Here is a 19,961-nt window from a genome sequence, read left to right on the forward strand (position 1 = left end):
CGGAAGTGAATTGAAAAAATGTTTCATGGTCATTCCAGATTTTTTATTGAATTCAAATTTGGCGATGTGCCGCGGTGGGATTCGCCTGGGTCTCTGGAGTATTAGTCTTGTGACAGTGCCACGATGCCACTGTGAGGGTGAGGTGGAGTATCTGGAAGCAAGGTATGAACCCTACGTGCTGGGAGTGCCGCTGGGTGAGTGATGGGGGTGTAATGCATTGGGTAGTGTGAGGTGCTGATGGTGCGAGGGCAGGAGGTGCCTTGTGAAGCTGCATTGACTGACCTTGATAAGCCGTGTGATATTATTTAACTTCTTCTGGCATGCTGTCAGATCCTGGGGTCCGAAATCCAGGGGTTGACCTGCCTAGCAGGCGACACGGCAGCACAGTGGTTAAGTCGGCTGCTCTTTCCAAGGGCCAGTACAGACTCGATGATAAGTTCACAGCGCTTGGGTCACTGTCCGTGTGGAGTTTGCACATTCTCCCCGTGTGACAGGGAGATATTCTTGCACATGCGCAAGGGGGAGTCTTCGCTGTGCTGGCCATGACGAAGCCTACAGAGGCCGGCGTGGAAGGAAGAGGTGCCCCCACGGCACAGGCCCACCCGCAGATCAGTGGCCCATTCCTGTCTCCGCGCCGGCCCCCAGGCAATATGGCGGAGCCCTACAGGGGCCCGGCGCACAGGAACATAGACCCCCACGGAAATAGCCCGCCCGCCAATTGGTCAGCCCCGATCGCGGGCCAGGCCACCGTGGAGGACCCCCCCGGAGTCGGATCCCTGCTGCCCCCCCCCCCCCCCCACACACACCAGGACGGTCCGCGCAGCCAGAACTCCGAGGCCTTGTCGGGTAGGCCGAACGCGGCAGGCCCTCGGCCTGTTGAGGCGCGGAGAATCGCTGAGGGGGGGGGGGGGGGGGGGGGGGATTTCAACCGGCACGGAGGCGATCCTGGGGGCACCTGAGAATTGGCGTAGGAGATTGGCGGGTCGGGATCGGGTTTTGCGCCAGGAAAACTGGCGGAAAGCGGCCACCGATTTCTTGCTGCAGGGAGAGCTGGCAGCCAGACAGCATAGAGCTCCCGGCTATGGTGGCGTGGACTGAGTCCGCAGCCGCAATGCTCTGAGTGCACAACGGGTGAGGGCACACGCGTCCCACGCCGTCGGGAATTCGGCCAGTCGAGAACGGAGCCCCGCGGGGCAGGCCTCAGGCAATGGCAGGCTGTGGATACGTCATGCGACGCGCCCACGATTTTGCCGCCATCGGGGATTCTCTGCCCCGTCGCCGAACACAATTCTGCCGTCGGGGTTGGGAGAATCCAGCCCGGGAGGCTTGGCTGGGCGCAGAATTTCCCATTCTCACGAGCAACGGAAGTGGGGCGGAATGGCAACGGAGAATCCCGGCGTCAACTCAATGAACATCTCTGTCAAGAAAATCAATAACCTGTTCATTATCTGGGCACTCTCTGTGGGAGCTTGCTGTGCATGTTTGGGCCAATTAGTGAGCTCTTTCCCTCTGTACAAATTGAGATGGTTGAGGGTCCGGTTTAGCACAGTGGGCTAAACAGATGGTTTGGAATGCAGACTCAAGGCCAGCAGCACAGTTCAATTCCCGTCCCAGACTCCCCGTACAGGCACTGGAATGTGGCGACTAGGGGCTTTTCACAGTAACTTGTGACAATAAGCGATTATTATTATTATGCAGCCTTTGTGCACTCATTTCCTTTGGATGTCTGGAGTGTTTTCCTGAGCAGCTCTCGTGCTCCTCCATGGTGTCAGCGGCCTCTGTGCTCTGCATGGGGGCCCAGGCAGCATTACTAACAGATCACATGATGGTCTTTATTTATGTGGCTCGGGAATGTAATAATAATAATCTTTCTTGTCACAGTAGGCTTACATTAACACTGCAATGAAGTAGGGCGGCATGTGGCGCAGTGGGTTAGCACTGGGTCTGCGGTGCTGAGGTTACGGGTTCGAGTCCCGGCCCTGGGTCACTGTCTGTGCGGAGTCTGCACGTTCTCCCCGTGTCTGCGTGTGGCGGTTCCGCGCATGCGCTAACTCGTGCCGGCCCTTCGCCGATTGTTTCCGCGGCTGCCTGGCTCCCAGACATGGGGAGGATTCCGCAACTTCCGGTTGGCCTGATGCCGGAGTTGTTCGCGCCATTTTCTATGCCGCCACTGGGGGATTCGGGAGAATCCCGCCCAACAAGTCTGAGGATTGCGTGCAGTTTGGAATTCAGCAAAGGAGGACAAATGGATTGATTAAGAGGGGGAAAATAGAATATGAGAGTGAGATTGCGGGGAGCATAAAAACTGATGTAAAAGAGAAAAAGATTGGTGAAGACAAATATAAATCCCTTAGTGAGAAACAGGGGAATTTATAGCGGGGAACAAAGAAATGGATGATCTACTCAACAGATACTTTGGATCTGGCTTCACAAATGAGGACACAAATAAGATACCAGAAATGTTGGGGAATGCAGGGTTTAGTGAGAGGGAGGAACGGAAGGATATATGTATTAGTAGGGAAATGGTGTTGGGACCATTTGTGAGATTGAAGGCTAATAAATCCCTAGGGCCTGATAATCTACATCCCAGAGTACGTAAGGAAGTGCCTTTAGAAATAGTGGATGCATTGTGGTCACCTTTCCAGATTCTATCAGCTCTGGAACAGTTCCTGCTGTTGCTCTGGAGCAGTCCCCACTATTTAAAAAGGGAGGTAAAGAGAAAATAGGAATTATAGAGCAGTCAGCCTGACGTCAGTTGTAGGGACATTTCTAGAATCCATTATCAAAGTTTCTATAGCTGATCGCTTGGGAAGAAAGTGGCAGAGTCGGACAGAGCCAGCATGCATTTACTAACGGGGAAATCATGCTTGACAAGTCGACTGGAATTCTTCAAGGAATTAGGGGCAGCACGGTAGCATTGTGGATAGCACAATTGCTTCACAGCTCCAGGGTCCCAGGTTCGATTCCCGGCTTGGGTCACTGTCTGTGCGGAGTCTGCACATCCTCCCCATGTGTGCGTGGGTTTCCTCCGGGTGCTCCGGTTTCCTCCCACAGTCCAAAGATGTGCAGGTTAGGTGGATTGGCCATGATAAATTGCCCTTAGTGTCCAAAATTGCCCTTGGTGTTGGGTGGGATGACTGGGTTTGGGGATAGGGTGGAGGTGTTGACCTTGGGTAGGGTGCTCGTTCGAAGAGCCGGTGCAGACTCAATGGGCCAAATGGTCTCCTTCTGCACTGTAAATTCTATGATAATCTATGTAACTAATAATATAATAATAGTAGTTACTCATTGTCACAAGTAGGCATCAATGAAGTTACTGTGAAAAGCCCCTAGTCGCCACATTCCGGCGCCTGTTCGGGGAGGCCCGGTACAGGAATTGAACCCGCGCTGCTGGCCTTGTTCTGCATTACAAGCCAGCTGTTTAGCCCACTGTGCTAAACCAGCCCCGAACAGAGGTGATAAAAGGGGATCCAGTAGATGTGGCTCATTTGGACTTTTAGAAGGCTGGCGACAAAGTCCCACACAAGAAATTAATGTGTAAAATTAAAGCGCATGGGATTGGGGGTAGTGTATTGAGACGGATATAAAACTGGCCGGCAGCCAGGAAAGAAAAGAATAGCAATTAATGGGTTGTTTTCCAATTGGCAGGCAGTGATTAGTGGGGTACAGCAGGGATCGGTGCTGGGATCCCAGCTATTCACAATATATATTAATGATTTAAATGAAGGAATTAAATGCAATATCTCCAAATTTGCAGATGACGCAAAGTTGGGTGGGAGGGTGAGCTGTAAGGAGGATGCAGAGATACTTCAGTGTGATTTGGACAAGGTGGTTGAGTGGGCAAGTGCGCCCCAGATGCACTATAATGCGGATAAATGTGAGGTCATCCACTTTGGTAGCAAACACAGGAAGGCAGATTATTATCTGAATAGCTATAATTTAGGAGAGAGGAATGTGCAAGCAGACCTGGGTTTCCTTGTCCACCAGTCACTGAGGATAAGCCTGTATGTGCAACAGGAAAATGGTATGTTGGCCTTCATTGCGAGAGGATTCGAGTACCAGGGGCAGGGATGTGCAGCTGCAATTATACAGGGCCTTGGTGAGGCCATGCCTGGAATATTGTGTGCAGTTTTGGTCTCCTTTTCTGAGGAAGGATGTTCTCGCTATGGAGGGAGTGCAGTGAAGGTTTACCAGACTGATTCCTGGGATGGCGGGAATGACATATGAGGCAAAATTGAGTCGGTTAGGATTGTTCTCGCTGGAGTTCAGACGAATGAGGGGGGGTGGGGGGGATCTCATAGAAACCTATAAAATTCTAACAGGACTGGACAGGGTAGATGCAGGAAGGTGGTGGTTCCTGATGGTGGGTAGAATGTCCAGAACCAATGGTCTTAGTTTAAGGATACGGGGCAGACCATTTAGGACAGAGATGAGGAGACATTTCTTCACCCAGAGAGTGGTGAGCCTGTGGAATTCACCACCACAGAAAGCATTTGAGGCCAAAACATTGTGGGTGGGATTCATCCATCCATTCCGCCAGACCCGTTTTCTGGTGCCCCCCCCCCCCCCCCCCCGCCGGCAGTGGGTTCCTCCGTCCCCGCAGCCGGCCAATGGGGTTTCCCATTGTGGCCACTCCCACGCCGTCGGGAAATCCGTGGGCGTGGGTGCGCTAGCGGCGAAGTGGAGGATTCTGCCGACGGAGAATCCAGCCTGGATGTTTTCAAGAAGGAATTAGATGCAGCTCTTGGGGCTAAACGAAGGGATAGATGGCCTCCTCCTATTTTCTATATTTTTACGTTGCGAGCTTCTATGTAAGAAGTTGCCTCCCCAGCTCTTTGTTAAGGGTTTTGAATGGTGACCACATCAGTGGAATTAAAAGGAAATAGCGACCAGAACATTTGCTTTAAAAAAAATGTTTTTTTTGGCTTTGAATTGAAAGTGCAAACACGGCCTCAGTTTAGTATTTCACCGTAAACACACACCCCAGCAATACGACACTCCTTCACCACTACACAGGGAGCAAGTACCCATGCTGTGCCCTGATCTTTGGGGTAGAACCGTTTGCCCTTTATTATTTCACGGCATGTGGGCACCGCTGGCGGGGCCAGCATTTGTTACCCATCCCTGATCACCCTTGAACTGAGTGGGCTTGCTCGGCCACTGCAGAGGGAAGTTAAGATTAAATCACACTGGAGTCGCAGGCAGGACAGACCAGATAAGGGCAGCCCTTCCCCAAAGAAGCTTTACTCCACCAGGTGGGTTTTTACGACAATCGATCATGGTTTTGTGGCCTCCGTTGCAAAGACGAGCTTTATATTCCAGATTTCAATTCATTGAATTTAATTCCACCAGCTGCCGTGGTGGGGTTTGAACCCGTGTTCCAAGACCGTTAGGCGAAGCTTATTAGTCCAGCAACACGAACACGCCGTCACTGTCTCCCCCCGATGTGAACCTGCATCATCTGACTCAGAGAGTTCACTCCCCACTGAGCCATGGCACTGCTCTGCAGCAGCTCTTGAACTCACTTCAATGATGTGTACATAGAACATACAGTGCAGAAGGAGGCCATTCGGCCCATCGAGTCTGCACCGACCCATTTAAGCCCTCACTTCCACCCGATCCCCGTAACCCAATAACCCCCTCCTAACCTTTTTGGACACTAAGGGAAATTTAGCATGGCCAATCCACCTAACCTGCACGTCTTTGGACTGTGGGAGGAAACCGGAGCACCCGGAGGAAACCCACGCAGACACGGGGAGAACGTGCAGACTCCGCACAGACAGTGACCCAAGCCGGGAATCGAACCTGGGACCCCGGCGCTGAGAAGCCACAGCGCTATCCACTTGTGCTACCGTGCTGCCCACATGTGGAGGTTTCACGCTTTCACGCTCGTCCAAATAGGAGCCCAGACTATTTCTGGCGCGCCCGCACTGTGCCCCTGCCCACCTGTAGATCAGTAGGTACGTATGAGCGTGGAGACTGTGAAAATGAGCAGCTCAGAAAAGAGTGAGACGGCCGAGGTGTAAAATGGAGTCGCGCCGTGGTCAATCACAGACGCTGGGCTGTGACTTCAAACTCACACATGCTTCTATTTTGTGTACCGCGAGAGATGCTCGGTTCGCTGGCAGCACAGCTGTTTTCAACCTCAGGGTCACAGCTTTAAAAAAAAAAACCTTTTGTACCATTGACATTCATTCAGAGGAGTGGGCAGAGATCTGCAACTGACCAGCAAACCCTGATCTTTCAGGGGGGCTGGAGAGGGAGGGCGTTGTTGCATTGGGGGGGGGGCGGTAAGGAATTCAAAATGAAAAATAGAAATCGCTTATTGTCACAAGTAGGCTTCAAGTGAAGTTACTGTGAAAAGCCCCTAGTCACTACATTCCAGCGCCTGTTCGGGGAGACTGGTGCAGGAATCGAACCGTGCTGCTGGCCTGCCTTGGTCTGCTTTCAAAGTCAGTGATTTAGCCCAGTAAGAGAAGGAGGGAGTGTGGGAGAGTGGAAGCAGGGCACTTGTGTGAGTGATGATAATAATAATAATAATCTTTATTAGTGTCACAAGTAGGCTTACATGAACACTGTAATGAAGTTACTGTGAAAATCCCTGAGTCGCCACATTCCGGCGCCTGTTCTGGTACACAGAGGGAGAAACCGGAGCACCGGGAGGAAACCCACGCAGACACGGGGGAGAACATGCAGACTCCGCACAGACAGTGACCCAAGCCGGGAATCGATGCCACTGGGACCCTGAAGCTGTGAAGCAACAGTGCGAACCACCGCGCTACCCTGCCGAAGAAGTAGCCTTCAAGGCCAGAGACTCTCCGACCTCTCCAGCCTTCATCGCCTGCTCATCAGCTGATCCAATTGAGCGGGAGTGTATGACCTTCTTAACCACTCCTCATTGTTCTTGAGATGAGAGGATTGCTCGGCCCCTTCAATGGGCATTTCCAATCAAACACTCTGCTGTGGGTCTGAAGCCACATGTGTAGGCCAGACCGGGTAAGTACTCTCTCCCTAAGAGACATTAGTGAATTTGATGGAGTTTTATATGGTTTTATATTCCAGATTTTGTTATTCTTTTAGTTGAATTTAAATTCCACCAATTGTCACGGTGAGATTCGAATCTATATCCCCAGAACATTAAAGGCTGGACTTCAGGATTAAAGATACGGTAAAGTCGCCATAGTCCCAGGTGACCATAGGTTGCTTTTCTCTTTGAGGGGGAGAGCTGACTGGTGGTGATTTCACCTGAGGGTCACCACACCTTAGACGAGGGGCAAGGTGGAGAAGGCGGGGCCTTCATGAGTAACCTCAGCCGGTACGGGGATTGAACCCGCGCTGCTGGCATCGTTCTGCTTCATGAACCAGCTGTCTAGCCAATCCAGTTAAACCAGCTCCTGGCGTCTGGAGTACTGGTCCAGTGCCATTACCGTAACACCACCTTCTGCCTCTTCGGGACAGAATATCGCGCCCATGATCCAGAGCAGCTTTTATCACGGTTGGTAGAGGGGTGACAATTGGTGGGGGTGGTGGGGAGGGGAATGGGTGGTGGCGCCAAGGAGCTGGGGGTGGGGTAGGGGCATTTGCTTTAGGCTTGGAGGAACAAACCCTGCCCAGCTGCAAACAAGAAAGACAAATTAAAACTTACTTTCTGGGCCTCTTCTATCCTGGACTCCCTCACCCCTATCGGTGTGTTCCAGGATTTGCTCATATGACCTGGGGCTAATTCTCCTGGATAGTGTCCCTGTGGAACACCTTGGAACTTGGAATGATTCACCATGTTAGAGTGCACTTCAGTACAAGTTGCTGTTGAAGATAGAGTGCAGAGGAAAAGAGGATCCTACATTCCACCATCAACAACCAAGAAACAAATCACCTCGAAGCCCTGACAATCGTGGCTGGAGATTTCAACCAGGCCAACCTCAGGAAGGTCCTACCCAAACTCCAGCAACATATCTCCTGCTCCACCAGAGGTGCAAACACCCTGGGCCACTGCTACACAAGCATCAAAGGAGCCATTCCCCAACTACACTTTGGCAAATCCGACCACAAGTCGGTATTCCTACCTCCGGGTTACAAACTCAAGTGTGCTGAGCCAGTCATAAAAACCGTGCAGTGCTGGTCCGAGGAATCTGACGACATCCTCCGTGACTGCTTGGAGAGTGTGGACTGGTCCATATTCAAGGCAGCGGCAGCTAACCTGGACGAGTACGCAGCCACCGTCACAGACTTCATCAGTAAGTGTGTCGAGGACTGTGTACTGAAGAAGACAATATGGGTATTCCCCAATCAGAAACCCTGGCTCAACCAAGGGGTCACTCCCTGCTGAAGTTCCGGATGGAGGCGTTAAAGTCTGACGACCCTGACCCTGAAATCCAGGTACGACGTACGGTAAGCCATCAGGGATGCAAAAAGACAATACCGCATCAAACTAGAGTCCCAGGCCAACGACACTAACCCACGATGATTATGGCAGGGCCTACACAAAATTACAGGCTAGGCCAGACGGAATATCTGGGGCTGGAGCATCCCTACGCGATGATCTGAACAAGTTCTATGCCCGCTTTGAGCAGTCAGCCAATGTATCAGTGCCACCCGCCCCAACAGCGCTGGACACACCCATACCCACTATTACAGCCTCACAGGTAAAGCTGCCTTCTTGAAAGTGAATCCGCGGAAAGCGACGGTCCCGACGGAGTCCCTGGGCGAACACTCAGAGCCTGCGCAGACCAGCTGGCGAATGTATTCACAGATATCGTCACCACCTCACTCCTCCGCTCTGAGATCCCACCTACTTCAAGAAGACCACCATAATAACAGTACCAAAGAAGTACAAAGTAGCCTGTCTCAACGACTACCGACCGGTGGCCTTGAAGTCTGTTATCATGAAATGCTTTGAGCGGCTAGTCATGAGACGGATCACTGCCAGCCTCCCAGACGGTCTCGATCCACTGCAGTTTGCCTATCACCACAACCGGTCCACAGCAGACGCTATCTCACTGGCTCTGCAATCAACACTGGAACACCTCGACAACAAGGACACCTATGTAAGACTGCTGTTCATAGACTACAGCTCCGCCTTCAACACCATTAACACCATTAACCCAACCAAACTCCTCAATCTTGGACTTGACCCCTCCCTGTGCAGCTGGATCCTTGACTTTCTCACCAACAGACCGCAATCTGTCAGGATCGGCAACAGCAGCTCCTCCACAATAGTCCTCAACAGCGGAGCCCCGCAAGGATGTGTGCTCAGTCCTCTACTGTACTCCCTATACACACATGACTGTGTGGCAAGATTTAACTCCAACTCAATCTATAAGTTTGCGCATGATATGACTGTGGTGGTCCGCAGCTCAAAGAACGATGAATCAGAGTACAGGAGGGAGATAGAACATAGAACATAGAAAAGTACAGCACAGAACAGGCCCTTCGGCCCTCGATGTTGTGCCGAACAATGATCACCCCACTTAAACCCATGTAACCCATATACCCGTAACCCAACAATCCCCCTATTAATCTTACACTACGGGCAATTTAGCATGGCCAATCCACCTAACTTGGATCACTTGGTTGGATGGTGTACCGAAAACAACCTCTCTCTAAATGTTGGAAAGACCAAGGAACTGATCATCGACTTCAGGAAGCGTAGCACGACACACACTCCCATCTACATCAATGGCTCTGAAGTGGAGACGGTCGATAGTTTTAAGTTCCTGGGGGTCACCATCACCAACAGTCTGTCCTGGTCCACTCACTTGATGCAACAGTCAAGAAAGCCCAACAACGTCTCTACTTCCTACGGAAGCTAAAGAAATTTTGCATATCTGCATCGACTCTCACAAACTTCTTCAGGTGCGATAGGGAGCATCCTATCTGGCTGCATCACAGCCTGGTATGGCAACTGCTCGGTCCAAGATCACAAGAAGCTGCAGACTGTGGTGAATTCAGCCCAACAAATCATACAACTTGCCATCCCCACATTGATTCTGTCTACACTTCCCGCTGCCTCAGGAAAGCAGACAGCAATATCAGAGACCCCCTCCGACCCAGACATTGCCCTCTTCCAGACCCTTCCATCAGGCAGAAGGTACAGAAGTCTGAAGACTCGCACATCCAGACATCGGAACAGCTTCTTCCTCACAGTTGCAAGACTCCTCAACAACTCCCCCTCGGACTGATCTGTTCCCTGTAAGAACACTATTCACGATGCCCTATGCTGCTCTTGCTCATGTATTTGCTTTGTTTGGCCCCTTGTTCCACACTGTAACCAATCACTGTTTGTCGTTGTACCATTTGTCAATGTTCCCTGTTGATTATTCTTGTGTCTACTATGTCCGTACTGTGTACGTTCCTTGGCCGCAGAAAAATACTTTTGTATGGTACATGCGACAATAAATCAAATCAATCAATCAAAGGAGGGAGAATTCTGACCCATGTTTTCATGGGTCTTGTGTGTGCATATCCGAAAATCTTGGACCACGGTGTTTTCTCTGTTCAGGAATGGAAAGTAAGGTGTGAAGCAGTTCCGCGATGAGTCAGAACATATGGTTCCTGTCCAACCGTGTCCTACTTCATAACCCTTCATAATCTTCGAGTTGTGGTTGTGATCCTGGATCAGTGAGTCTGATAAACACTTGTGTTCCATTTATTCAGTTGAAAATGTGGGTACAGAAAACAGATCAAAAAGGCTAATGGAATGCTGGCCGTAACGGACTGGAACACAAGGAAGGAGAAGTCTTACTTTCGGGGAGACAGTGGAGTGTTGGTAATATGCCCAAAGCTGGTGATCCTGAGGTCCATCAAATGTTCCGAGGACATTGGTTCGAAATCCACCTCGGTAGCTGATTAAATTAAAATTCAATCAAATCAATAAAACTTCGAATTGAACCTATCATGGATTGCTATAAAATTCCATATGGTTCACTAATGTCCTTTAGGGAAGGAAATCTGCCGTCCTTTCCTGGTCTGACCTACATGTGACCCCAGTCCCACAGCAATGTGGTTGACTCTTAACTGCCCTCGGAAATGGCCGAACAAATCACTCAGTCTAAAGTTCGGGAAAGCTCTGATTTGACCACACCTGGAGCACTGCGAACAGATGTGAGTACCACAGTTTTGGAAGGATATATTGGCCTTGGAGGAAGTCCAGTGGACCTGTTCTCCCCGTGTCTGCGTGGGTTTCCTCCGGGTGCTCCGGTTTCCTCCCACAAGTCCCGAAAGACGTGCTGTTAGGTAATTTGGACATTCTTAATTCTCCCTCAGTGTACCCGAAACAGGCACCGGAATGTGGCGCCTGGGGGCTTTTCACAGTCACTTCATTACAATGTTAATGTAAACCGACATGTGACATAATAAAGATTGTAAAGATTATTATAACCTAGCTTTCTTTCTCTAGAATTTTAAAGATTAAGGGGATGATTCGATTCAACGTTCTAAGATGTTAAGGGGAATGGAGAGAGAGAAAGTATTGCTGCTGGTTGTGGAGTCTAGGGTAGGGGGACTGGTAAAAAGAAATAGAGACAAACTAAGGAAAACATTATCGCACAAGGTATGATAGGAGTCTCCTTTCTTATTTGATGGGATGTGGGTGTCACTTGCCAGGCCGGCATTGGTTGGCCATTCTCTGAACTAAGTGACTTGCTTAGAGTCAACCACATTGTTGGAGGTCAGGAGTCAAATGTAGGCCAGCCCGGGTATGGCAACGGGCCCATTTATGGGGGCGAGGTTTTGAAGGGTCACGTGACCCGATCGACCCATCGGGCTGTTAGCGCGTGGATCCTGGGGCTGAATGCGGGCTCTCCTGTGGAGAATCGATCCTGGAGCTGTAGATGTTGGTAACACATGCGAGCATTCAGTGTTCAGTCATAGGGCGCGATTCAACGGCCTCGCTGCGCCCAACTTGATAATCTGCGATGCTCGAAACGTCTCGCAAGGTCCAATGGACTCTCGTAAGATGTTGTGTTCTGGATATTACCCTCACTGGGCGTGATCCGGATTGTCCCAGAACCCGGGACATAATGGCCGTGCCTGGGGCATCTCGCCAGGGCGCAGTTTCATACGGGTCCACGCCGCCCCCCCCACGCCCCAGCCCCCCACCACCACTTTACTTTGGTTGAATTAGAATAGAAAAATGAAAATGGCTTATTGTCACGAGTAGGCTTCAATGAAGTTACTGTGAAAAGCCCCTAGTCGCCACATTCCGGCGCCTGTCCGGGGAGGCTGGTACGGGAATTGAACCGTGCTGCTGGCCTGCTTGGTCTGCTTTAAAAGCCAACGATTTAGCCGAGTGAGCTAAACCAGCTCATTAGCTATTCTAATCAATAATTTGTTGTTCAAACATGGTAGTCACCGATCACTGAGATACTACACCGGGTAAAATGATAGACTTCCTTTCCGAAAGGACATAAGCAAACCAGATGTGTTTTTATGACAATTAGTTTCATGATTACCATGACCGAGACTAGCTTCCAAATCCAGAATTATTCATGGAATTCAATGTCCAAAATCTCACAAGCAGCAATTGATTCAAGAGTAGTTGTTAAATTTAAATCTGAGATCGATATGGCACAAAAGTAGGTCGGAAGAGGACATAAGGAGGTTGCAGACGGATATAGATAGGTTGACTGAGTGGGCAGAAATCTGGCAGATGAAGTACAATGTGGGCAAGACCGCATGGTAACCCTGGCAACTGACTAGGTTAGAGGACCACTTCAAAGGGCATTCAGTGTCAACCACATATTGTGGCATTGAAGTCATGTGGGCTAGGCTGTGCCCCTGAAGGGTATTTAGATCATAGATCATAGAATTTTACAGTGCAGAAGGAGGCCATTCGGCCCATCAAGTCTGCACCGGCTCTTGGAAAGAGCACCCTACCCAAGGTCAACACCTCCACCCTATTCCCATAACCCAGTGACCCCACCCAACACTAAGGGCAATTTTGGACACTAAAGGCAATTTATCATGGCCAATTCACCTAACCTGCACATCTTTGGACTGTGGGAGGAAACCGGAGTACCCGGAGGAAACCCACGCACACACGGGGAGGATGTGCAGACTCCACACAGACAGTGACCTAAGCTGGAATCGAACCTGGGACCCTGGAGCTGTGGAGCAATTGTGCTATCCACAATGCTACCGTGCTGCCCTTATGAACGACAACAAGATGCCCTATTGGACATTCACACTTCCCAATCTCTCACCATTTCAGAAATATTTGTGTTTTTCTGCCAAAGTGGATAACTTCCAATTTCTCCACATTACTTTCCATCTGACCTTTACTTACCCATTCACATAGCCTAAATCCCCTTGAAGTATTTTTGCATCCTCCTCACAACCAACATTCCCACAATTCCTCATTAACACTGCACCACCTGTATGCTTCACCCGAGTCTACCTTGTGTATTTTCTTTTATTTCCTTTTCTTTTCATGTATTTAATGATCTGTTGAGCTGCTCGCAAAAAAAAATGCTTTTCACTGTACCTCGGGACACTCGACAATACACAAAATCCAAAATCCAAATCCAAGTCTGGGATTTGAAATGAAATGATAATCGCTTATTGTCACGAGTAGGCTTCAATGAAGTTACAGTGAAAAGCCCCTAGTCGCCACATTCCGGCGCCTGTTCGGAGAGGCTGGTACGGGAATTGAACCGTGCTGCTGGCCTGCCTTGGCCTGCTTTAAAAGCCAGCGACTTAGCCCAGTGTGCTAAACCAGCCCCATGAAAAATGAAGTTACTGTGAAAAGCCCCTAGTCGCCACATTCCGGCACCTGTTCGGGGAGGCTGGTACAGGAATTGAACCGTGCTGCTGGCCTGCCTTGGTCTGCTTTCAAAGCCGGCGATTTAGCTCTGTGCCAAACAGCCGCTGATTTGATGGTTGGCATGGTCGTTTAGTGGTTAGCACTGTTGCTTCGCAGCGTCAGGGTCCCAGGTTCGATTTCCGGCTTGGGTCACTGTCTGTGCGGAGTCTGCACGTTCTCCCTGTGTCTGCCTTGGTTTCCTCCGGGTGCTCCGGTTTCCTCCCACAAGTCCCGAAAGGTTAGGTGAATTGGACATTCTGAATTCTCCCTCCGTGTACCTGAACAGGCGCCTGAGTGTGGCGACTAGGGAATTTTCACAGTAACTTCATTGCAGTGTGAGACAATAAAGCTTATTATTATTATTATGAATTTTGATTAATCTGCTACCTTAGAAGCATTGCACTTGATGCCCGCAGCCAAATCAACGACACAGGGTTGGATTTTCCATCTCCCCTGAACAGCGCCCACCGCCACCCTTCCCCCACACAATTTGCGGAGGTCTTGTGGTCACCCCACTGTTGACGGGATTTCCTGTTGTTTGCAACCCTGGCAGCGGAGGGGGTGGGGGGAGGGGGGTGGGAGGTCGCCATCAGCGAATTGCAAACTCCCGCCGGCAGGAACGGTTGGAAACTCCCATCCACATATTGTGAATAACGGGGGCCCAAGCCCTGATTCCTGCGGGGACCGGTTTAGCTCACTTGGCTAGACAGCTGGTTCATGATGCAGAGCGGGACCAGCAGCGTGGGTTCAATTCCCGTACCTACTGTGGTTATTCATGAAGGCCCCACCTTCTCAACCTCTCGCCCCCTCGCCTGGGGTGGGGTGATCCTCAGGTTAAATCACCACCAGGTCAGCTCTCCCCCTCGGAGGAGGAAGCAGCCTGTGGTCACCTGGGGTTACGGTAACTTTACCTCACCTTTACTCGTCACAGTCTGCCAACGTGAGAATGATCCATTCATCCCGACGCTCTTTCCGGTTTTATTGAACCCAAGACTTTTAATTGAGCGTATCAGAAATTCATAGAATGGTTAAAGCACAGAAGGAGGCTATTTGGCCCAGCTTGTCCATGTCAGCTCTCCAGTAGAGCAACTGACCTCGTCTCATGCTCCTGCCTTTTCCCCGTAGCCCTGCAAACGTTTCTTTCCTCATGTGATTAACCAATTCCCTCCTGAATGCCACGATTTAGCTTGCCTCCACCATTCTCTCAGACAGTGCCTTCTCGATCTTAACCAATCGCTGAATAATAATAAAGTTTTGGAGTATTGCTAAAAAAAGAGAAATGCTATCAAAGCTTTTGGTCTTGCACTTATCAGAATAGCTCAGAAGAGTTTTCCAATATAACGGGAAATCAACAATTTATTCTTCATGAAACGAGAGCTGCTGATTGGTTCGCAAGTGGACTCTGATTGGTGGTCGTGTAGCCATGGAGAATCCATAATAATAATAACCTTTTATCGCCTCAATTATAAGTATGAAGTTACTGTGAAAAGCCCCTAGTCGCCACATTCCGGCGCCTGTTTGGGCAAACTGATGCGGGAATTGAACCCGCGCTGCTGGCCTTGTTCTGCATCACAAACCAGCTGTCTCGCCCACTGTGCTAAACCAGCCCCTGCATGAAACAGTTAACTGCCCAACCTCGTTCTAATTCAAACAAAGCTGCTTGACTCTGGTTGGTCAAGGCATTGCCCTGAGGAATGAACCAGGGAATGGCTGTCCCCAAGCTTTTGTTCAGATGAAAAAGGCACAATGTGTTCCTTATATCTGCGCAGGACAGGGTCATGTGTGTGAATATGTGTAGCTTGTAGCATGTGTAAGCCACATATGTTCACAAACAGTCCTAACGAGTGCCAGACATAAAGCTTTGATAACATTTTCAGTAATATTCAAGCTCTGTGCGGCCAAAGGAATTACGTTTTTCTTCACGACCGCTATGTCCTCTTTTTGCCTGTCACCTTAAATTGGATTCCTCTGGTTCTCGACCTTTCCATCAGCGGGAACAGTTTTTTCCGATCTAAACTTCCCAGCCCCCTCATGATTGTGAATAACTCTGTCAAATATCACCTCCACCTTCTCATCTGCAATCTCTCTTTAATACCGATGTTCCTCATCCCAGGAACCATTTTAATGAATCTTCACTTCACTCCCTGTGATGACTGCACGCCCTTGAAATGACTAACTTGTCCGTGTCCCGCAGGATTTGCCTGAGGAAGATAAATCCGACTGGTTCAAGGCTGAGCAAAGAGAGCTGACTGACCCAAGCAGCAAAGCAAGCGGCAAAGGGACACGGCAGCAGATCAAAGAGGCGACCACACACCAGGGAAACACAGGCCAGTCTACCTGGAGTCCCAGAGGAACAGATTCAGAGAGCAGCGAGCAGGAAAGCGATGTTGAGGTGGACGTTAATTGCGATGACGATTTCAAACGTGCATCACGTGAGGAAGGAACAGACCCCATGAAGTAGATTACCGCCTGGCCCGTGAATGGTTTTGAAATGCACTTTGTCTCTTGCACACATTCTTTATAAAATGTGAATCTGAAAGAATAGACTTAAACCTGGAGTGAACTGCTCTCCATAACAGAGGAGCAATTCGAGAGCCGCCCTGGGGTGTTTCGAAGTGTCAAGTAGCAAATGCTACCGTAGTGATAATGAACAAGGTGCTTTATATCCGGCACTGCCAATGGCTTGGAGATGAAGGGGGGAAGAGGCACTCTTAAAAGCATTAGGAATGCAGGTGTCAACAGAAATAGCAACTGATTTTCATTTCTGGAAACTAAATAGCAAAGTCTTTTCAATAGCAGAAGTCAATGTGATCAGTCTCACTGCCTAACGCACTGAGTTCAGACCCAGAATAAAAGTATAACTTACAATCAAATACAGCAGGAAAACACAATGATTCAATATGGAGGAATTCTGCGATATTATGGGCTCTGGAAGGTTCTTGCTGTAAAAAGACAAATTGCTGGAAATCTGGCATGAGCTGAGGAGACAGAAACAGAGTTAACAGCTCACACCAGTGAGGTTTCATCAGAACCTTGGATAGTATAGCGGGAGCTTTACTCTGTATCCAACCCAGTGCTGTATCTGTGCTGGGAGTGTTTGATGGGGACAGTGTAGAGGGAGCTTTACTCTGTATCTAACCCCGTGCTGTATCTGTGCTGGGAGTGTTTGATGGGGGCAGTGTAGAGGGAGCTTTACTCTGTATCTAACCCCGTGCTGTACCTGTCCTGGGAGTGTTTGATGGGGACAGTGTAGAGGGAGCTTTACTCTGTATCTAACCCGTGCTGTACCTGTCCTGGGAGTTTGATGGGGATAGTGTAGAGGGAGCTTTACTCTGTATCTAACCCCGTGCTGTACCTGTCCTGGGAGTGTTTGATGGGGACAGTGTAGAGGGAGCTTTACTCTGTATCTAACCCGTGCTGTACCTGTCCTGGGAGTTTGATGGGGATAGTGTAGAGGGAGCTTTACTCTGTATCTAACCCCATGCTGTACCTGTCCTGGGAGTGTTTGATGGGGACAGTGTAGAGGGAGCTTTACTCTGTATCTAACCCCGTGCTGTACCTGTCCTGGGAGTGTTTGATGGGGACAGTGTGGAGGGAGCTTTACTCTGTATCTAACCCCGTGCTGTATCTGTCCGGGGAGTGTTTGATGGGGACAGTGGAGAGGGAGCTTTACTCTGTTTCTAACCCCGTGCTGTACCTGTCCTGGGAGTGTTTGATGTGGACAGTGTAGAGGGAGCTTTACTCTGTATCTAACCCCGTGCTCTACCTGTCCTTGGAGTGTTTGATGGGGGCAGTGTAGAGGGAGCTTTACTCTGTATCTAACCCCGGGCTGTACCTGTCCTGGGAGTGTTTGATGGGGACAGTGTAGAGGGAGCTTTACTCTGTATCTAACCCAGCGCTGTACCTGTCCTGGGAGTGTTTGATGGGGACAGTGTAGAGGGAGCTTTACTCTGTATCCAAACCCGTACTGAGCCTGTCCTGGGAGTGTTTGATGGGACAGTGTAGAGGGAGTTTTACTCTGTATCTAACCCTGTGCCGTACATGTCCTGGGAGTGTTTGATGGGGACAATGTAGAAGGAGCTTTACTCTGTATCAAACCCCGTGCTGTACCTGTCCTGAGAGTGTTTGATGGGACAGTGTAGAGGGAGCTTTACTCTGTATCTAACCCCGTGCTGTATCTGTCCTGGGAGTGTTTGATGGGGACAGTGTAGAGGGAGCTTTACTCTGTATCTAACCCCATACTATACCTGTCCTGGGAGTGTTTCATGGGGACAGTGTAGAGGGAGCTTTACTGTATCTAACCCCATGCTGTATCTGTTCTGGGAGTGTTTGATGGACCTATAGAAACATGATGTCTGAAACGTGTAAGATTCTGTGAGCTCTGAAATCATCCCTCCTCCATTTCCGTTAGCAGTCTCCTATTTGAACCTCCCAGCCTCTCCAAAGCCCTTGGGTCTGTTTAAACATGAAGAGGTGGCAAGCTCTTGGCAGCGTTTCCATTCCTGGTCTGGTCCAGTGGAATGGGCTGACATTAAATAATATAGCTTCAATGTTGTTTTGGGTAGAAAGTCAACTGTTCTGCCCTGCTCTGGCCTATATGTGACTTTAGTACCACACCCAATGTGGTTGACCATTGCTGCTCTCGGAAGTGGCAGTAGCTTGCTTAGTTGTACCAAACCGCAAGCACCCCTCTTTCCACAGATTCCCCCCACCCCGTTGCCCGTTTTGCCTCCTTCACGCTCGCCTCACACCGTCTACCGGCTAGGTCCCTGCCAACAGGCTGCCAGTAAATTCTCATCAGGCCCTTCTGTCGGGGGCTGGAACATTGGCATGGAAATGGGATCCATGAATTAAACTACCCCCTTCCCACGGGATCTGAAGCTTCAGGGCGGCGGATGTCTGTCACAGTGACTTGCACCTTCCACTCCCACCCCAAAACCCACCAGCAGTTCGAATGGTGTGAATAGGCTTACATTCAGGTATTCTATTAGACGTTCCGTCAATCCAGATTCGGCCAACGTTTCCGCTCTCTGGCGAGGTCGGAACTTATCCCCTGAAAACACAGCCAATGATACATACTGAACTTACGAATTAGGAGCAGGAGTAGGCCACTCGGCCCCTCGAGCCTGCTCCGCCATTCAGTAAGATCACGGCTGATCCGATTGTGGCCTGGACCCCACTTTCCTTCCTCCTTCCTTTCTCCTTTCACACCCTTGCCAATCTATCTAAATCAGCCTTAAAAATATTCAGTGACCCTGCCTCCACTCTGAAAGAAGGGAATTGCAGAGCCTCATGACCCTCTGAGAGAGAAAATTATTCTCACCTACATCCTAAATCGAAGGCCCCGTATTTTAAGACCGTGTCCCCCAGTTCCAGTCTCTCCCATCAGGAGGGACGTCCTCCCAGCATCCGTCTTGTCAAGTCCCCTCAGGATCTTATTTGTCTCGATAAGATCCACCTCTCATTTTCCTAAACCCCGATGGATACAGGAATCTGGGTGCATCCTTGGGGGTTAGACCTGTGCATCAGAACTTATCTGTCAGGACACAGCCTATATCCCCAGAAGGACCAATATTTTCTATTTTTATATATGTATTTTCTAACTTGTTTTGTGTATGAATAAATAAATTTATGATATGCTGACGGCTTTGCTTTTATTCCCAGTTTCCTGTATTTTATTTGCTGAAGCCTGCCAAGATTCCAACTGTATTTTGGTGGAAGAATATTTTTGTTGCTGGGATCTGAGTTTGATGGTCATCCGGCGTGGGTTTCCTCCGGGTGCTCCAGGGTTGGGTGGATTGGCCATGATAAATTGCCCTTGGTGTGGACACAGCGAGCAGTTAGGAAGGGAAATGGTCTGTTCACCTTCAGTGCAAGGGGACATGAGTACAGGATCAGGGATGTCTCACTGCAGCTGTACAGGACCTTGGTGAGACCACAGCTGGAGTATTGTGTTCAGTTAACGTCTCCTTATCCAAGAAAGGATCTACTTGCCATAGAGAGAGTGCAGAGAAGGTTCACCAGACTGAATCTTGGGATGGCAGGATTGTTGTATGAGGAGAGGTTGGGTTGACTAGGCCTCTATTCACTGGGGTTTAGAAGAATGAGAGGGGTGTTATTGAAAGGTATATAATCCTGACAGGGCGGGACAGACTGTATACAG

The 19,961-nt window shown here is 49.7% G+C and overlaps 1 protein-coding gene across 1 annotated transcript in view; it reads left to right on the plus strand.

Annotated features, from left to right (window-relative positions):
• Window positions 1-16,706, plus strand: part of LOC119963610 (hematopoietically-expressed homeobox protein hhex-like) — a 109,124-nt gene extending 92,418 nt beyond the window's left edge. The window contains exon 5 of the mRNA XM_038792943.1: window positions 15,993-16,706. Within this exon, the coding sequence (XP_038648871.1) occupies window positions 15,993-16,259 (267 nt within the window). The 3' untranslated portion in view covers window positions 16,260-16,706. The remainder of the gene's footprint in view (window positions 1-15,992) is intronic.
• The last annotated feature ends 3,255 nt before the right edge of the window (window positions 16,707-19,961 follow it).

The sequence above is a fragment of the Scyliorhinus canicula genome, chromosome 3 (genome assembly GCF_902713615.1).
Source record: "Scyliorhinus canicula chromosome 3, sScyCan1.1, whole genome shotgun sequence".
In the NCBI taxonomy this organism is placed as follows: domain Eukaryota; kingdom Metazoa; phylum Chordata; class Chondrichthyes; order Carcharhiniformes; family Scyliorhinidae; genus Scyliorhinus; species Scyliorhinus canicula.